The 21,172-nt window shown below is 41.0% G+C and overlaps 1 protein-coding gene across 1 annotated transcript in view; it reads right to left on the minus strand.

Annotated features, from left to right (window-relative positions):
* Positions 1-21,172, minus strand: part of PTPRG (protein tyrosine phosphatase receptor type G) — a gene marked incomplete in the record, with an annotated part of 820,292 nt that overhangs the window by 146,894 nt on the left and 652,226 nt on the right. Inside the window, 2 exon segments of the mRNA XM_027775507.1 lie at positions 6,582-6,774; positions 19,674-19,831. Coding sequence (XP_027631308.1) covers positions 6,582-6,774; positions 19,674-19,831 — 351 coding nt within the window.

The raw sequence follows: 21,172 nt of genomic DNA on the forward strand, positions 1-21,172 counted from the left end.
GCTCTTCCATGTGCTGGGGATGGGTTGCAGAATAACTGAAATGACAGCCCATTAAATTCTAAAGTCTGTCCAAGTTATTTACCGACAAAGGGCAGAGTGGCAAATTGGATGTCCCTTGAACAATTCACCGAACCTACATACTGTTTCCATTTACCGGAACTAAAGCTTTATATTTTTTTATGGATGACATCCATTATAAGTCTTTCTTGGGTAACAATACAATATTAAGATGACTTCCCCCTCCCTTTCCTTTGGTGTCTTACATGGCCGTGCCTCTCGAGCTTGGCACGGAAAGGCTGAAGTCTGTTTCTGCAATTCCAGTAGGTCCAATCACCCTGACAGAAGAGCAGGATCAGGGAGGGGGTGGGCATTAGCTCTGCTCCCACCTCAGAGCTGCTCCAGTTAACGATCACGGCCAGGGGACAGAAGGTGAAGAGCCACATTCAGTCAACTGAGGTTCTATTAATACTTCTCATGTGAATGACCAGCGTTAAGGTGAATTGTTAAGTGGTTGGTTACCAAATTATTTTATTTCTAGTTGGCCTGAGGGTCTTGCTTTGGAATGAAAAGCAGAACCAACCAATTCACATACAAGGCCATTAACACCTTTAAGACAAACAATATTTACCTTAAAACAAGCCTATGGTTTCTCCATCTCAGGTGCCTCCATATCAGTTTAAGCCAGCCCCCAGAGCAGAAGTCGGCAAACAAAGGCCTCCAGGTCCAATCTGCTCTGCTACCTATGTATGTAAGTAGTTCGACTGGAAGGCATTTTCTACACCCATTTATGTATATATGGTCTATGACTGCCTTTATGCCACAGCAACAGAGACATATGGCCTGCAAAGCCCAAAGTATTCACGATCCAGCCCTTATCCAAAAAAGTTTAATGACTCTTGCCTTATGTATTTAGGTAGTGTGTCTTTCTTGTAACTTGCTGTGATAATAGCTCAAAATTGCACAAAACATTATAGCTTTTTTAGACATTGGAATCTACCAATAATGATCAGTTACAGTGAGTCACTCTGACAGGTAGGGTTGTTTTTTCTTAATTACTTGCAAATGACAGAATACCACACTTCTCTCTCTCTTTCTCTCTTTTTTTTTTTTTAAGAGGTTTTTGCTATAGGGTGCGTGCGCTCGCCAGACAGACAGAGACAGACAGAGAGACAGAAAGCAAGAAATCACCCCCAGGGGGGATGGTCATGCCGCAATCCCTTCTCCTCCATTCTCCTCTTGGGATCTTGGGCACGCAAGCACGCACACGTGCCTGGCATGAGTTTCAAGCTACCGGGTCTGGGACTCGAACCGTAGTCGACTATGTGGGAGTCCAGCGACATAGCCATTACGCTAAGTGCTGGTCCCACCACACTTCTCTTTTTAAAGTCTTTCTTGCAAAAGAGTGGAAAAGCAAAAGGGGTTCTCTTCTTTCACTGCCTCTGTGCTGCTTCTATTTTGAAGGTCAATAATCTAAGGTCCCTAAGGCTGGCTGCTGACTGGAAGCATCTGTGATTGACTGTCAGCCTACAGTGTGGTTGAACTACTGGAGTTTTCTTGAGGAGGAGCATCTGTCAAGTGGACCATGGTTTCATGATAGGTACATTTAAAAGTGATCAGGGACATCATTAGTCATTAGGAAAACAGAAATCAAAACCACAGAAAAGAAACTTCATATTTACTTGCTTGGCTAAATTAAAACAGACGCACAGTAAGTGTTGACAAGGGTGTGGAAAAATTGGAACCCTCATATGGCACTGATGGGAATGTAAACTGGTATTGCTGCTTGGGAAATCAGTTCAGTCCCTCGAAACTGCACACCTAAAATTACCACATGACTGAGCATTTCTACTCTAAGGTCTATAGCTAAAAGAACTGAAAACATAGGTTCACAGAAAAACTTGAACAAGGATGTCCATGCAGCCTTATTTATAACAGCCAAAGAGTGGGAAAAACCCAAATGTGCTTATATCCACATAGTGCTATATTATGTGGTCATAAAAATAGGGTGAAATTCTGATATATCCTTCAATACGGATGAACCTTGAAAATATTATGCTAAGTGCAAACGACAGGGACAAAAAAACTGTATGTTATATAATCCATTTATATGAAATGACCAGAATGGAGAAACCCACAGAGATCGACAGCACATTTGCAGGTGTCTAAGGCTGAGTGGAAGCAGCAGCAGGGGAGAGGAAAGGAGAATGGAGAGTGAGGACTTGCTAATGAGTTAGAAGTTTCTTTCTAGGGTGATGAACATGCTGTGGAAGCACACAGTGGTGATGGGTGTACAATTTTGTGAATTTACCCAAAACTACTAAAGTGTGACCCAGTCCCAGTGGCATTGGTGGTAGGGCACTGCCGTGTGATACTGGAGCTACATGAGAGGTCTGAGTTCAGATTCTGGGTTGATCTAAACACGCCCACCATGGTGGCATGCACCTGTGAGCCTAGCTGGGTAGGAAGTTAGGGGTGGATCATGGTGTGGCAAGACATTGTCAAGGTCACTCATTCATCCATCTGTTTCTGTCTTTCATAAAAGAAATAAAAACAAAAAAAAACCCACTAAAGTATACACCTATAAAAAATAAACTTTATGGTCTGTTAATTAAGTCTACATAAAATTATTATTAAAAGAAAAAAACAGGGATACTATTCAGCAATAAAAACGAATGACCTATCAACATCTGCCATGACACAGATAAATCTTAACAGCACGTGAAAGACAAAAAGAGATCAGAGGACAGGAGCAAGAGCTGGCTGCAACTAGGCATCAAGGAACTTCCTGTGCAGAAAATGTTCTAAAACTGGATTACCATGATGGTCGTACAACTATAAATTTACTACACATTATTGAATGAAACATCAGCGATAGCTGAATTTTATGGTATGTAAATTATGCCTAAGAAAAGCTGTAAAACAATAGGAGCATTTCTATGCTGCTGGCAGAAGTGCTAAGTGGCACTCTGGGCAACTTGGGGCAGTATGTGCCCCGGCGCGGACATATGTGCCCTCTGGGATGCAGCTAGTTGCCACTTGGGTACATGCCACATAAAGATGTCTCTGTATATTTGTTAAAAGCCATGTCCAAGAATTTTCATAATTATTAAAACTTAGAAGTAATGCACAAATTCATGTACACTGAAATGGATAAATAAATTCAGGTAGAGCCACACAATGGAGTTCAGCAATACGAGGAAACAATCTCCAGCTACATGCAATAGAGATGACTTTCCAAGCCATTGTAGAACAAAAGCAGCAACACACGCAAGGGGACAAATGAGATGATTCCTTTATATACAATTTACAGACAGGCAAAGCTAATTTCCGGTACTGGTTACCCTTGGGAATAGACAGGGATTAGAAAGGAAAAAAGTGGGTACTTTTGGGATGCTGGGGATGTTGGTTTCTTTTTTTCTTTCATTCTTATTTATTTATCTTTTTAAGTTTTAAGGGTTTGTTTATTTGCTTATTTCTCCACTGAGAGAGAGGCACCCACAATAAGCTTTTCACATCCCCATTCTCATTTTAGCTGGTGTGGACCACAGGCATGTAGCTCACCTGGACCTTGTGTGTAGAGGGAGGTCTCGGGACGCAATCTCAGGACCTTTCTCATAAGGGTGTGCTACTGCTTGGCTTGATGTTAATTTCTTCATCTGGGTGCTTATTATTTAGGTGTGTTCTGTTTGTGAAAATGTATCAAGTAGTGCATGTATCAGATATGTACATTTCTGTATGTGTGTAACACTCCAATACTGTGATAAAAACATAAACAGGACTACATCTCTCTCTCTCACTTGAGAAATACCAAAAAACATTTTAATATTCTAATACTTTAATTTATTTATTTTTTTTTTAGAGAGATTTTTACTATACGGTGTGTGCATTCACCAGACAGACAGTGAGAGACAGAGAGAAAGAAAGCGAGAAATCAATCCCTTGGGGAGATGGCCATGCTATAATCCCTTTTCCTCCATTTCCCTCTTGGGATTTTGGGCACACATGCACACATACCTGGTGTGAGTTTTTAAGGTGTCCGGTCTGGGACTCAAACCATGGTTGACTATGTGGGAGTCTAGCAACATAACCATTATGCCATCTGCTGGTCCCAATATTCAAACATCTTAAGAGTCAGCAATGGGGCCAGCCAGTGAGGTGGTGGTTAAAGCTACTGGATCCCACATGGTTGACTGTGTGGTTTCAGTCCCTGACCTGATAACTTGGAAAACATATGCTGGGTGTGTGTATGTGCATGTTCAAAAGCCCCAAAGGAAAATGGAAGCCATAGGATTGTGGTGTGACCATGACCCATGGGGAGTATTTTCTCACTTCCTTCTCTCTCTTTCTCTGTCTTTCTGTGGTGAATGCATGTGCCTTATGTCTGATTTTTAAGAATTAAGTAAATTCTAAAAAAGAATCAGAAATAGAAATGAAGATAATTGCAATAAACCTTGTAGAATGAAGAACTGATTCCCCATATTCAGAACCAGTCCATGGTTTTGGTTAAATTCAGAGAAAGTCTATTCAGTGGAAGATTTTGTCCACTTTGACAATTTAATGCAACGGAATCCATTAACTTCCCTAACTTTCTTTCCTGTGTAAAAGCCATGCATCCTCTCTGCACAGCTGAAATACTGTATGCTCAGCCCATTTTTCAGGAAAGAGCTTTGTAACTGTCATAATCTCAGCAATTCTGAGCCATCAGATCTTGCACTCACTTGAGATATAAATTCCTCACCCCCCGACATATCTTCCACATATATCTCTCTCAGAGTAGTCAATCCCTGAGTCTTGCTTTTCCCAAGCAATTCTCTTAGGAGAAAGCCTTTGAGTTCCGGTGTTTTATTTTCAGCTAGGTTAAAAAAATATTAGCCCAAATGTGGTTTCCTATGCCAGCTCAACCTAAGATACTTCACAGGTTTGTAAAGGCTTGTACAGCTTCCTAATTCTCCCATTGTTCCCAGTGAGTGATGCACTTGGCAAAGTGTCAGCCCCAAATTACTTGAATCTCAAACATTCTCAAGGGAATCTGGCCAGACTAGTTTCTCCTCAGTATCCTCAAACAAAATCACACAGACAGGAAGGAAATGATCGCATACTTTTAAAGCTCCCTTCCCTTTTCTTTTAGCTCCTTTTCAGATACACAAGCCTGAAAAACAGACTAATTCTTACCGTCAAAGTACATGTCAAGGCAGTTACTTATGAAATATAATCACATTGCCGGTTACTACACTTACATGCCAATAACCTGGTCTCTCTTCTTGGAGTGGGGGCACTCTGGAAACACAGTTTCCCCCATAATTCGCCACATTAAAAACACCACAGTCTACTTCTAGCTCTTCTCCTACTGAATAAACTTACCATTTTGAACAAGGAGAGCTGTGGGCTGAGAAATAGCCATCTCTTGACATCAAAAAGAAAATTCCTTCTTTTCCTTTCCTCCCTGCAAAGGACTAGGGCTTTGATCAGCCCATTCCTCTCAGTTTTCTGAGCTTTATACTCCAATGAGGACCAACCCTCAAGAAGGGGTAAAGGCCGAATCAGACTTTCTAATTATCGAGGAGAGACATTGATGCTCATTTCACATGACAAAGTAAAATGGAAAAAATTAAGATGCTTAAAAATGATAAGCTTATGTTTATGAGGCATGGGATTTAAGCTGTTAAATAGTAGTTGTAAAAACGTAGTGGTGGGCCAACCCTGCTGTACAGTGGTCAAGTGCTCTGCGTTGGGACCCGGATCCTACATGGATGACCACAGTTGAGTTCCCAGCCCCGGTGGCTTGAAAAACATGCTGGGTGCGTGTGCATGTGTACCTCAAATCCTGTTGAGATGGGGACACAGAGGATAAAAGACTGTGCGCCGTGCCCCATTGGCAGGTGCTTTCTCTTGCTCTCTCTGATTAGTGCATGTATCTTTTGGCCAAAAAAAAAAAAAGTAATTTCTGGTAGGGGTGGGAGGTTGGCATTGTGTGGGTATTAGTAAAAATGCTATGCATTGGGGTTTGGGGTACAAGTCAAAGCTTCTGATGTTTGAGCTTCAAAATATACTCCTGATCTTGGGAGTGGTGGTGAAGGAGCTAGACATTCCCACATGGCTGACCATGGTTTGAGTTCCGGACCTGGTGGCTTGCTTTCTCATTTTCCTTCTCTCTGTGTGTCTACCGTTCCCTGATTAAAGTAAAATGTATGAATGAGTGAATGAATATATAAAATTAAATAAATAATTCTTAAAAAAAAAAAAGAAATACACTCCTGATATTAAGAATGAAACAGTTAAAAATTAAGGCACTTTTCAAAACCCTTTCTTTAGACATTACTACTTAGTTTTGAAGTCACAAGGTAAATGCAGAGAATGACTGATCTATGACTAGTCAAAAGGACCATTTTTAACATATCTATTTGGCTGAAGTTATTCCCACAATTGCTTCTGGTTATCATCCAGGAAAGTTTCTTTTAGCGGAGAAACATATGCTCTTAACACCAAGTCCCAGTTTTTGGCTGGCTTTGAGCTCCTTTTAATTTAAAGTTATTTATGATAAGGAACCATCCCCTGGGCAAAGGCACTTAATCCAAATATACCTTTAGAGGCTTCTGTTCCTAGTGGGTTTTCTAAGAAGTCCGTCATGTCGTGATTCCAGGCATCACGGACGGCAGACTTGGAGACCACCCTGTCATTCAGGACTTGCTGTGGTCGAAAGTTATTTCTCAAATACTCCACTGACTTGACGTGGTCTTGCTGCTCTGTGGTGAAGATGGAATAAAAAGCCTCGAGCTGAACAGAGAATGAGCGAAGAGGGAGAAAAATAAAAAAAACACATCCGTTAGAAAGGCAACATGGTCCAAAGAACGGGAGTGATAAGAACAGTAGATGAGAGTAAGTGTGGTGCCAGGCTGGTAAACCCAGCAACTTCTGTCCTGCCAACGAACCAGGGAAACCCTTGGTCTGAGGGCTGGACAGAACTCTGCGCTTGTGTCTCAGTTAAGAGCCTTTTCTGCAGTGTCGTCCTGGCAAGACTGTTAGGCTTGCAAGGAGGAGCACAGGCTTTACATGAAGCCAATAGGTTCCGGTGAGTGCCAGTTGCCTCACGCACACACTCCATGACCCCAAGAGCAAGCTACCTACTTTCTCCGAGCCTCCATTCTTAATACCAGAGTGACTATCATAGCAGTATTTACCCAATAGAATTTTCGTCAACAATTACATATTCACAAAGCATTTAATCCATGGAGAGTGCTCAAAACAGGTCTTGGTACATAATAAGAGGATGATAAATATCAATGATTTAATTCTTATTAACAAGCATATTCCAATCTACCAAGGATCGAGTTTAGTAAAGTCACCAAATTGTTAATTCATGGTTTGCAAGTTAAGTTGCCAACGTTTACCAGATGGGTGATCATGGACAAACTATATAAACTTTCTGCAACTCAAGTTTCCTTATCTATAAATCGTACATAGTGGTACCTATCTTATAAGGTTGTAGAAAGGAGTAAAATCGATGTGAGTTACATAGCACACAGTAAGTCCTCAATAAAAATGAACCACTACTAAAATAATTGTAAAGTTTATTTATTTCGAGAGAGAGGGAGGGAGAGATACAGACAGACAGAGAGACAGGCAGAGAAACAGGCTTCTCCAGTAGGGAGAATAGCCATGGTCTACTCCCAGCCTCAGCAGGCCTGGATCACAGGCATGCATGTAGCCAGTGAGCTCAGGGAAGTCTCAGGCTGTGAACTCAGGGCCTTTTCTCTGTTAGTCCAGTTGTGTTACTGCTGTTCCACCACCTGGTCCCTATTATTATTTTAGAGAGAGATTTTTGCTATAGGGTGCGTGTGCTTGCTGGAGAGACAGAGAAGGACAGAGCAACAGAAAGCAAGAAATCACCTTCCCCCCCAAGGTGGGATGGGTGCACCGAAACCCCTTCTCCTCCATTCTTCTCTCATGATTTTGGGCATGTGTGCACACATGCCCAGCGTGAGTTTCAAGCCACTAGGTCTGGGAGTTGAACCATGGTTGACTACGTGGGAGTCCGGCAATGTAACCATGACACCATCTGCTGGTCCCCTATTGTTATTATCAAGAAACATTTTCCACAAAACTACTGACCAGGGGCGAGCAGGTGGCGCGGTGGTTAAGGGCATTGGACTTCCAGATGGCTGACTATGCTTTGAGTTCCAGAACTGGTGGCTTGCTTTCTCACTTCCCATCTCTTTCTCTCTCTCTCACTCTGTCCCTATCTGGTCTAATTTAAATAAATAAATAAATAAATAATTTTTTTTTAAAAAAGGGTCATTCTAGGACCAGCCCTGTGGCATGGCAGTTAAGGGAGTCAGATCCTACATGGCTGACCTAGGTTTGCATCCCAGCCCTGGCAGCTTGAAAATAAAACATGCCAAGTATGTGTGCATACATGTCCAGAATCCCAACAGGAAGAAGAAATGGAGAAGGGATTGCAGTGTGAACACACCCCACTGAGGAATGCTTTTTCTCTCTCTCCCCTCTCCCTCTCTCTGGCAAGTGCATGTGCCCTCTGACAACAAGGGGTCATTCTATTATATACGAGGGATGGATCAGCGACTGAGTGACAAAGACTTGTCTTAAATGGATCACAAAGTTATTCTCTGTAATGAAACAAGAATGATCTGAAATGCCCAGCCACCAAAACTACTAAAAAGTCCTTAAGACAAAAGAAGAAAATGGAATAAAGAAGACGAAAAATTGAACTTTTTCTGGCCCATCTGGTTCCACCAAACCCAAGTAAGAATGCTTTCTGTAGGAGGGCATGACAGGGAGGGGTGGTGTGGACAGACGCTGTGAATGGCTGCCCTCAGCTTCAGATGACTGGAAGACAGCTAATCTTCATGTGTGAAATAAAAAAAGAATTAATACTTGAGTCTCTGCAAATTTCTAGTGGTCATCTTGAAGCCTGGAGCTAACTCTGCTGTTTGAAACTCTGCTGTCTGCTTTCAAACAGTCTGAAACTTTCTCTCTTTGCATGAGAAAGTGATGATTACACAGTGGTTTTAGCCAAGAAAAATCATTTAAGTATATGGATTCACCTATCATTCCACCTCCCCTCCAGTTCTGCTTATGTAAAGTGATAATGAACCATAAACCTTCTCTGCCTTTTCATCAAGGTGCAGGAAACAGGATGGTCTCTCAAGCAGTCTGAAGGGAAAATTAGGCCATCCTTCCCAAGTTACACTCTGTGAGACACTTCATAGCTCTTCCGGTAACAACTCATACAGTCTCTCTCTAGGATTTGTCTTCTTTCCTTCTTTCTGCTATTCCTTCTTTATTTATAATGAAGAGAATAAAGCAATAAGTGAAAAAAAAATGAAGAAAACAAGTGTTCACTCTGTCCAGATGTGGCCTACTCAGATGAAAGACAACTGAAGATGTTGAAAAATCACTTTAACTTAGAGATGTGGACTCACTTGATAAGACTACTAGATTCAGGTCTGGATACATCCAAAAATGAGAACAGGTTTCTGATTTTCTCAGAGAAAGTAACTTCTTAAAAATAAATGAAAGGAATTAACAAAGACCTTCTGGAGACAGTCCAGGGAAAAGACCAACCAAAATGATGAAAAGGATAGAGGATAAATCCTATGAGGAAAGGTTAAAGGAAGTGGAATTGTTTAGCCTGAAGAAAAGATGCGTAAGGAATAATTTGATTAAAGGCCCTGTATGTGAAAGATGCTGACCATCTCTTCTCCATGTGTAGAGAAGGCCAAATGAAAGGAAATTGGCCTAAATTAAAGCCTTAGAGACGTGAGTTGAATAGAGGAAAGAAGTTCTTAATTTACACAGGGATTTTTTTAAGAGAGATTTTTGCTATAGGGCGCCTGTGCTCGCTGGACAGAGAGACAGAAAGTGAGAAATCATCCCCCGGGGGGATGGCTATGCCTCAAGCTCTTCTCCTCAATACTCTTCTTGGGATTTGGGGCATGCATGCACAAGCACCCAGCATGAATTTAAGCCACTGGGTTCAGAATGAGAACTTTGGTCAACTATATGGGAGTCTAGTGATGTACCAATTATGCCATCTGCTGGTCCCCACAGTGATTTTTTTTTTTTATTTATATAAAATAGACTGGGTTGTCACATATAGAAAGCTAGGCCAGAAATTTTCTGGAAGAGATAGCTATATGTCCTGATAGTTTAATCTCTGATATTTCAGAAAAGGATGGCCTGGGAGATGCTCTTAGGATTAAACTCTAAGATTTGTTTATTTTTCTAGAATACTTTTTTTTTCATAGCTAGTATTTAATTCTCTTAAAAAGTTTATTTCTGATGCCTCAGGAAAGAATCAGTCATGTAACTGTAAAAAGAGGCAGGTTCTGAATTTAACGCAAAAATGCTTTTGCTCAAATTGCTCTTACAGTTTAATGACATGCTATGGCTTAAAAGCTCAGCCGCTTCCTTGTCATCAACTCAACTTGCCCAAAGATTTTGAAGGAGAGATGAGATGGTTCTGAGAGTGAACTGATGACCTGAATGATATTATATTGTCAACTAGATCATAGCTTTGCTTGACAGTCACACAAAAGAGGAAAAGGAGGACAAGCCTGGCAGACTCATCAAATGTCCTTCGGTAGGTTGGCAGCATTCATGAAAACCCTGTCATTCCTCTAAGTTGAATGAAAATTGGCAGTGGTCTGTCTCTTTGATAACTGGCATGCTTGACCACTGAGTGGAAACCTTCATGGTCCTTGGATCGGTGAGGGGAGTCTACATTTTTCTTTCTGGCAGCTGAGCAGTGATCATCTGGACCAGGACCTACTGATACATCATTACACAGCTACTGCAGGCTGCCCTTTGGTCTTCACCCCCACCTTGGCCTTGTCTTTGATTCCAAGGGATGCTATAAGATCACAGGGGGAAGATACAGCCTAGATTTGTACAATATGGTAGCCCTGTGTAACAGTAGAGTCGCAGAACAAACTATACAAAGTTGTGTTCTCTGGGCCTCTGATCTATCCACATATTTGGTGCTTTATCTGTTCAACCCTCTAAGCTGTCTGGCTAAAAACTACACAGTGATCATTTGAAAACGTACCTGAGATTATGCTACATTTTTGTTGAATACCTTTGTCTTATTATTATTATTTTTTTAAGAGAGGTTTTTGCTATAGGGTGCCTGTGCTCACCAGAGAGACAGAAAGTGAGAAATCACTCCTGAGTGAGGATGGCCACACCACAATTCTTTCTCCTCTCATCTTCTCTTGGGATTTTGGGTACACATGCACATGTGCCCTGCTTGAGTTTTAGGCCACTGAGTCCAGGACTCAAACTGCAGTCAACTACGTGGGAGTTAGCAACATAACCATTACACTATCTGCTGGTTCCTGTTCAATATATTTTAACAGCCTCATGTTCCTAATGTTGGGGTCTTAAGAATCTGGCTTGTGCTTAATTTTTCACCCATAAAACTTTTGCTGCCTGGGTTAAAAAATCCCATTTTCAAGCTCTACTTTAAATGTGTAATAATGTTCAAATTATTTAATCTTTTGGGTGCTTCAATGTCTTTATTTATACACTAGAAATGAAAACAATACCTATAGCATGTTGTTTTTTGTAACTTTTCAATGAGTATATGAGGGGACTTTAGAAAATTTAAGAAAAATGGAAGTAAAGTAAGAGTTCATTTTGGTGTGAAAAAACTGAAATCCATACATAGTTTCTTTATTACATGATATATATTTTCCATTAAATTTGGAAGATTCTGCCTGAAATGTTTGGCTAAACTGCTAGTACACAATAGGTGCTCAGTAATAATTTTACTACTTCCATTACTATCACTACTATTTTATGAAAAATATGGTAACTATGATTGTACTCTAAGCTTAATATAATTGTAAAATGCAATATCTACATTATTCTCCTTTTTCTATTTCTATTTATCAAATCTATTAGGTACCAGGTGCTCAGACATTATTCCATTTTCTAACTCCTTTTTAGCTTAAAATAATGACATTAAAATAACACTACTAGGACCAGTAGATGGCATCATAGTTACATTGCTGGATTCCCACATGGTCAGCCACGGGTCCTGGACCCGGTGGCTTCAAACTCACGCCAGGGATGTGTGCATGCATGCCCAAAATCCTGAGAGGAGAATGGAGGAGAAATGTGGCCATCCCCCTTGGGGGGGGTGAGTTCTCACTTTCTGTCTCTCTGTCTCTATTTCTCTGGTGAGTGCACATGCTGTATAACAAAAACTTCTCTAAAAAAATAACACTATTAACACTATTATATCATTAACATTAGCAGTTAATATTTATTAAGCATTTATTATGTACAATGCATTATGTTAAGAGTGATGTGTGCTTTCTTCTAATCTTAAAAAAATTCTTATCAAGTTGGTGGTATTATTAAAATTAATAGTTGTGGGAACCAGCAGTTAGTGTAATGGCTATGTCGCTGGACTCCCACGTAGTCGACCGCGGTTCGCATCTCGGACCCGGTGGTTTAAATCTCACGCCGGGCGCGTGTGCATGCGTGCCCAAGATCCCGAGAGGAGAATGGAGGAGAAGGGATTGCGGCGTGACCATCCCCCCTGGGGGGTGATTTCTCGCTTTCTGTCTCTATGTCTCTGTCTGTCTGGCGAGCGCACGCGCCCTATAGCGAAAACTTCTCCAAAAAAAAAAAAATTAATAGTTGTATGAGTATTAGTATTACTGGCTGATTTAAAAAAAAAAAACAAAACTAGTTTAGAGAGTTAGAGATTCAGTCTGTATGAATCTACTTCCCAAGCTATATCAGGCCCTTCTTGTCACACTCAGAACAGGCCATCAGCATTATTCGCTGAAACGGTAACACTACAATGGAAACGAATAAATGCGAAGTCCCTGAACAATTCCCTTTTGCTAACACCAAGGACATGACAGAACACACCTTACACTAGTGACATAAATTAATTTTTACTCTTTGGGGGTTGTAGTCTAGTGGTTAAGGGAGCCAAATTCCACAGGGCCAACTGCAGTTCAAGTCCCAGTTCTGACAACTTTAAAAATATGCCAAGTATGTGTGTACTCATACCCCAAATGCCAATAGGAAGGAGAAACGGAGGAGAAAGGACTGTGGTATGACCATGTCCCGTTGGGTGTGGGGGTGGTAGTGGTGCTTTCTTCCTCTGTCTCTCTGTGGTGAGCACATGTGCTCTTTAGCAATCAGAAAGAGAGAGAGAATGAATCTATTTGGAATTTTGTACACTCTGGAAAAGCACATGACCCAAAACAGAAAGAACTGGGAAGTCTAGCAAGATGGCAGGCACAGGAAGAAAGTGCTACCCACCTCACAAAGCCCTTGCTGTTATTCACCTTATCTTTTTCCAGAGGTAGGTAATAAACATGCTTGGATTTATCATTACTTTAATATAACTAATGAAGCCTTTATCATTTAGAAAAATAAATGAAAGTTTTTATTTCTATAATATTAAATTGACTTTTTAACTTTTGAAGTGAACGTGTAAAACATTTCTTTCTTTTATCCCTGCTTAGGGAGTTGTAATTGCATTTTAACTGGTGCTGTTTCAAGAACAATTTTAACCTTGAATTGCAAATGTGTTGGCTGGAAGTGTATATAAATCATTTCAACTTAGTTTTTATTATAAAAGTATTACAGAGAATAATTAGTTTTTAATCTGTCGGTTTGAATCAAAGGAAAGCTGAAATCTATTCATACCATTTGTGTGTGGTAAGGGCTCTTGTCCACAAATGTGAGGAGTGGACCATTGTGGCTGAAAGAGGGAAATGAGAGAAAACCCAGAGTAATATAATTATGAACCACTGAAAGGCCGATATGCATAATATTTTAAGGGATGGGCATGTAATGGCAATTAAACAAAACCAGAGTCTATTATGAGCACAATAAGAAACCCGAGGATAAGCATTAGGAACTGCAATGTCTCACCTAAGGTCACGGAGACATTTGAGCTTCACCATACATTTGAGGAACGACAGGCCCTGCTTTGTTGCCTCATTATTAAACAAGACAATAACGATGGGGTATTACATTCCCAATAGCCTGAAGCAGCCGAAGTTTTACTTTCTGAACTGCGACGGCAAAGATGAAAATCTGAGAAGAGCTAGCCAAAGGCAGGGCCATGCCACTCCTATAGCTACAGACAGTTTTGCATGAAGGCCATTATAGAAAGGCCTTCGACAGAAAGAGAAGGACTTAGCCATAATTAATAAAGCAAGCTATTGCTTTTGGATTAATGATGGCATCTTTACCCCACCATTTAAAAACATTCTTTATTCACATTGCATAGCCAACCTATCATATAGTGCTAGAAAAGACACTTGCTAAATTAAATGATTCCCTGGCTGTCATGACCTTGATATAAATGTAAATAAGAGCCATGACAGCTACACGTGGCTATGCTAGCAAAAAAGTGGTTTAGCCCTACCTTGAAATAATTTGGATCTATTGCGTTAAATAAACTGTTACTAATCTCGCCTGCTTCTCTTTATTTTTCTTTTTTTTTTTTTTAGAGGTTTTTCACTATAGGGCATGTGCGCTCCCCAGACAGATAGAAAGGGAGAAATCACCCCCCAGAGGGGATGGCCACCCCGCAATCCCTTCTCCTCCATTTTCCTCTCGGGATCTTGGGCACTCACGCACATGTGCCCGGCGTGTGTTTTAAGCCACCAGATCCAGGACTCAAACCACAGTCGACTACATGGGAGTCCAGCGACATAGCCATTACGCTAACAGCTGGTTCCCCTCTTTATATTTCTTAACATGACTGCTAGAAACTGTTAAATGATGTGTGTTACCTTGTTTTACTTCAACTGGACAGCACTGCCCTAGAGGCTTGATGATTAATTAAATAAATAAGAGCAACAAAAATATCCATCTAATTATCTTCCAAGTAATTAGAAGTGCCAGGCAGCAGTGTAGGTATTTTATGCACATTCTCTAGTTTAATCTTTGTAATGACTCCATGAGATGAGTATCATCATCATCACCATTTTATAGATGAGAAAACTGAGGCACCAAGTAGCAGAGTAGTTGAATAATTTGGCCAAAGAACAGAATCAGGCTTGGAATTCAGTTTACGTCCAAAGCACATGGTCTTATGTGCAAAGAGCTGCTTTACTCTTTTTTTTTTTTTTTTTTTTAAAACAGACAAACAAACATCTGTCTATCTATCTACCTACCTATTTGTTGTAATATTTGGGCTGCTGGATCTGGGACTTGAACTGAAGTTGGCCATGTGAGAATTCAAGCACCTCAACCATCATGATACCTGCAGGCAGCAATCGCTCTACTCTTTATGATAAAAGTAACTTTGGTTAAAAAAAAAAAAAAAAAAAAAGGAGCATGCAAATGAAAGTTCCCTATCTACTCCAGCTTACCACTAGGAAAAAAGAAGTCAAATCTCCAAAGGCAAACAAACTAGACATATCCGGACTTATTTATTGCCTGTTTGATAGCACCCGCAAGAAGCACTTAAATAAAATTCATGCTGTGAAAAATTATAGGCAGTGTCATATTTTAACCTATAGGAGGCAAACAGTTCTGGAAAGGGAGCTTTGGGATATTTGTCAGTGGGCAAAAAAACTGTCACTTGAGAACTACTCTTCTAGAATAAAACGAATCCTAATACACTGGACTCAAAGATGATCAGAGTCTCTGACTGATCGTGAACACCCGACAGGAAACAGTCTCCATGTGTCCTACTACTCTGACTTCCCTCACCAGTACAGAAAGCGTCACTTTCTTTTTTTTTTTTTTTTTTAACGGGGGCTGGGTGGTGGTGGCTTGAGGTGACAAGACCAGCATGATTCTTGTCTGTTACCTACAGAAGTTTACTGGAGCCATAGAAACCACACACGCTACTGGTCAGCCAGGCCAACATGTGATTTCAGTAGTAGTATTTTGATCTAGATTACCGTACGTGCCAGAGACAGAGTTCACTGTCTACAGGGCTGGTTTGAATGTCCAAACAGACTCATAAAAGAGAAAAGAGGAAAAATGAGTGTTTGCACTTATGTTCTTCAGAAGGCTTAAAAGAAAGCCTGTAAGTCAACAGTTTGTGCTAACCACTGCATTTTCTGGTGACTGTACTCTCTTTTTCGTTGCATGTAGGCACACGCAATGGATGACAGAGAAGAGAGGGGAGGAGAGACTCTAGAGAAGCAAAAGAACGAAGGATGAGGAGAATGTTTTCTTTCCAAAAGACACGAACACAGAATTCCTGACCACTTGGCTTTTCTGAACTGGCTGTTCGCCTTTCTGAAACGAACGTTCTGTGCTAACGTAAAAAGAATGTTGGCAGGGTCAGGGTAGGGAGGTCTGAAGTGATAATGCTTGGGTGGCTAATGCTTTCCTTTCCAGAGGGTGACACAGCTGTGACCTCTACAAAGCGAGCCAGCAAGGATCTAGTTTGGCCACATGAATGTGAGCTGTTTCCCTGCCTTGGGAGAGAGACAGGGACGTGTGAAGCAGTGCCTGACAAAAATAAAGTATTATCTAAAGACGGTTTGTAGTAAAGAAGCTTGAAAGCAAATACGATTCACTTATTTCTTTACTATTTCCTTGAAACACAATACCTACTGAGAAGTCATATATTGGGAGCAAAGAAAACCCTTCCATTTATTTCCTACATGGGTCGTGGAGAGTGGAAGAGTAAACAGATACTATTGAATAACTTTCTAAGAGCCACAGTTACCAGGGTTCAAAGCACTTCTACTTGACCAACACTTGACAAGACATCCAAGTCTCAAGCTCTGTCCTTTTTTGGACCCACTTAACATTAGGAACAGCCATAAAACCCACTGTGTGTTAAGGGTCCCTTTTTCTCCTGAGTAAATTGACTACCACCCTTTGCCTCTCCCTTCACATAGCATCCTACAAAACATGTGAGCAAACCTGAATTCCTTTTTTATTTTTTAAGTTTTTTTTCTTTTTTTAATTTCTTAAGTACAGAGAAAGAGAGAGAAGGGGGTCCCCTTGACAGGTATTCATGCTACAAATCTTCCCCTTGCCCTGAAGCTAGCCAGGATCATGGGTACATTGACATGTTCTGGATGACTCAGACAAAAATAGCTATCTGATAAAAAGAATTCCTTAAAAAAAAAATTAAAAACCTCCCCTCCAACCCTACAGATATAAATATTTGTACTTCAATTTTATTTTTTTGAATAAAACAATGTTGGCTTCATCATTAGGAAGAACACTCGTTTCATACTTGACTATCTCTGCAAGGCTGGCACATCTTGTTCAGACACTGAGTTTCTGGTCCTTCCTTTTTCGTCAGAGTGTAATTAAAGGGGGAAAAAAATCTCAAAGTAAAAAGACTGCCAACAGCAATAAGGCCAAAGAAATGTTGACCTTGGCCCTAACCACCTCACTTTGTTAGAGCAATAACGTGTCTCTCCTGTACTCCTCTAGTTCCTTCTGGGAACCTGTTCCATGTGCCCCAAGAAGGACAACAATGATGGTTCAGGATGCCATTGAGTACTCCTGATGACTTCTTAAAAAATGAACACATGGCCAAAGGCCAGCCAATTAGTAGTTGCCAAACTCCTACTCAGATCCATCTCCTTTAATACCTGACATAAGACCCAGACCACCGTCAGCTGGTAGCCAACCAAAGGTCAACTGATACTGAAACAACTGTACTAGGACATGGAACCAAGAGAAAACAAACTGGGAGAGGGCAGCAAAAAGAATTTGAGAATTGTTCTTAAAGCCACCTCAGAAACTTCAAGACGTAGGAGACCACATGGTTACTGAAAGACAGAGAAAAACAAATTCCTCACTTCTTAGTTATAGTCCTGGTTTTAATGTAGCTTAACTGTCTTCATCTCAGAATGTCTTTACTCTCATTTCTTTACAATACTCCTACTTGAGCTATCTCAGTGGGTTTCTGTTTCTTATCTCCAAAGAAAGACTTGACCAGAACATCATCCAATCCTCTTTACCTACTCCTCTTCTATAGCCCCTGACCTTAATAGCCCCTGTCCTTACTAGAAGAATCTTTGGGTTACCTCCCCGTAGCAACCAGGGTCATAACCTTGTGGCCTGTGCCTTCAGTGACACTAATGATATTACAATGTACTTCCCACATTCCTCCTTTTCTCTACAACATCCTTACCATTATATATCAAGCCGGCAGGAGTAGGAGTCATTTCTATGACAAGCCTCGATAAGAATCTTCCATTTTTAGACAGTTCTGGTTAATGGCTCCAATCCATTATCTTACAAAGCCTACCCATTGTTTCTGGTTCTATTTTCTAAAATCACACAGAAGAAATCTCTTTCTTTTTTTAATTGTCAGGGTATGTGCACTCACTAGAGAGAGAAAGAGAGGAGGAGGGAGAGAACATCTCTTCCAGTAGGGTGTGGTCACATCGCAATACCTTTTCTTTTACTCTCCACCCTATTGAGACTTTCAAGCCACCTGGGCCAGGACTTGAATTGAGGTTCATCATGTGAGATCTAGCTCCTGTAACTACTAGGCTACAAGGCAAGACCAAAACTCACTCATTTTTCTAGATCAGTACATATAGAAAAATTCTGAAAATTTTTTTAAAGAGGTTTTTGCCTTAGGGCATGTTTGCTTGCTGGAGAGAGAAAGAGACAGGGGCAGTGAGATAGAAAGTGAGAAATCACCCCAGGGTTGGTGGGGGAGGGGGTTGGCCATGCTGCAATCCCTTCTACTTCATTATCCTCCCAGGATCTTGGGCACGCACACACATGACAAGCATGAGTTTCAATCCACTGAGTCCAGGACTTGAACTGCGGTCAGCCATGTGGGAGTCCAGCAATGTAACTGCTACGCTATCTGTTGGCCCCCAAAATTCTGAATTCTTGACAAGTCTCTTCTGAGAATTCTGGTCCTCCATCCATTAGCTCTCATGAGACACTTTCGAGGCCCTTTACTTCCCTGTTAGTTTCCTTACCTCTGACATTGGTTAACTCCATCTCTATTTTACTAATTCCTACCCACAGGCACCTAAATTCTGCCTTCCTGTGAGATCCGCTCAGATCAGTCTCTGAAGGAAGCAGTGAAGAGGTCAGAAACATGGGTCTTAGAATCATTTATTCATTAATCATGAATCCTTGGGCAGTACCTAATCCATCCAGGCCACAACGTCCTATGTGTACCATGTTGGTGTCATACCATCTCTCAATGTTGTTTGCCATCGATTAAGTTAACAGACACAGTGAAGTACCCGGCACACAGGAAGATCTTAAACAATGGTAAGTATTATTTCCTTTTTTCATGCCCATAAATCTCTCTTTTCTGACCTGTAGGGAGGCTTAGTGGTCAGAACCCGAACTCTGGCATCCCATACTACAGCTTGGTTATCGCTCTGTGACCTTGGGCTACTTACTTACCCTCTGTGCTCCTTGGTTTCCTCTATAAAATGGAAGTTCAAACAGCACCTACCTCATAAGACTGTTTATGAAGATTAGATAGGTGAGCACACAGCTTAAAAGTATCTCTGGCATGAGAAATCATCATCAAGGATAGCTATTATTTCCTCACGATTGACTTCTAAAACAATGTGTAATTTCTTGCCTGCAATTCTCCTCAGCTAGCTAGTTCATTTGAAGCTGAGAAACAACATTCCGTATTTTACAATTCTTGATTTCAAATCATGTTTATTGGAAAGACAGAAGGAATGAATGAAGAGCAGAATATCTACCTGATGGTAAGAGATGGGCACTGGCCTCCGGAAGACTATCCACTCCACAATTTCGCTACATGGTGGGGTGGTCAAAGAACCTGTGTAGCGGTAATAGCTGCCCAGGGATGCGGGCAGGAGGTCCCGGAGGACGAACGGATCCAGAAAGGTCTCTTTCTCTGTTGGGGAAAGAGAGAAAACAAAAGCACAATGGTAAGTTGAACCTCACCTGGGCACACAGTCAAAACCTCAGCACGTGGTTGGTGCCACATCACAAGCTTGTTTGTTGATGCCCTGGGAAGCACTAGCATTGGTGGCAGGAGAGTCCCCCGGAAACAAAGCCACAAATCCCGGGGTATGTTCTGTGGATACCAGTAACCACACCAGATTTCACAAAACACAGGTTCCATGAGAATGACCTTTGTTAACATTGCGATCCCTCACCTTTCCCCCCAGGAAATAGACAAAACATTCCAGCACTGAAAAGTCTCTGAGAAGTCCTGTAGAAAAGAAATGTACTTGAATTTGTTTAACCCACCCTTTCACAATCTTTTTTCAGCATAAAACACTTTTCTAATATCAAGGAAGCAGAAATCAGTGAGACAAATTCTGGGACACAATGAGATGATCTTTATGAAAATAAAACTGTAAGCCAATGGGACAGTATAATTCTGAAACTGGATATGCTTGTTTATGATTTCACCGAACACCTATCAAATCTAAGTGAAATCTAACCGCTTAAATAGAAGAAATGATATTTAACCTGAGACCAGATCATGGGATACTATTTGATAACTCTGTGAGGAAAGGAAAGCATGGAATGGGTTAGTGGATCCATTCAAGGTCACACAGCTCCTAAGAAGGAAAATTGAGACATGACTCACCAGAGACTGCGCTGTTCTGACTCAGCTACGTAAGGAGGTGAAGTTAATTAGGTAAAAAATAATAACAACAACAATAATAACAATGAAGAGTGAGAGCAAAAACAGTGACCCAGAGCACGTTCGACAGTGGTTACAGCATGTACAAAGGCACGGAGGCATACGGGATGGTGCAACCGAGAAGATCAGAGGTTATGGCGCTATTTTAATCTCTCCAAAGCATGGTTAGAAGATCTTCCTTCATGAGTCAGAGAAGGCTCTAGTCTCCACATGTCTCTCCAGGTATTGAACACTAAATTTAAATCTGGAATTTTCTTCCCAATCCTGTTAGAGATGTACTAAGATCATTGGAGTCCTGTTTATGGTTTGCCTCTTGAGTGGCATCCACCGGAGATCCCAGAACACGACTGGGGACCTCAATGCTAGGTCACTTCTGACACACCTGTACCTACAGGAATATTCTTCCTGAGCCTTATACCTTCCTTCTCCCTTCTCTTGTATTTTTCATGCAGAACAACCAATGCAGGCATGTGGATAAATGTCTATCTCTAGACTTAGGATGTCTATTTAACTAGGGGATAATGCAAAAACCTCAGTAGAAATCAACTCTATTAGAATACTTAAAATTGGAATTTCTTT

Source organism: Tupaia chinensis, unplaced genomic scaffold, assembly GCF_000334495.1.
Source record: "Tupaia chinensis unplaced genomic scaffold, TupChi_1.0 Scaffold000569_1, whole genome shotgun sequence".
Classification (NCBI taxonomy): domain Eukaryota; kingdom Metazoa; phylum Chordata; class Mammalia; order Scandentia; family Tupaiidae; genus Tupaia; species Tupaia belangeri.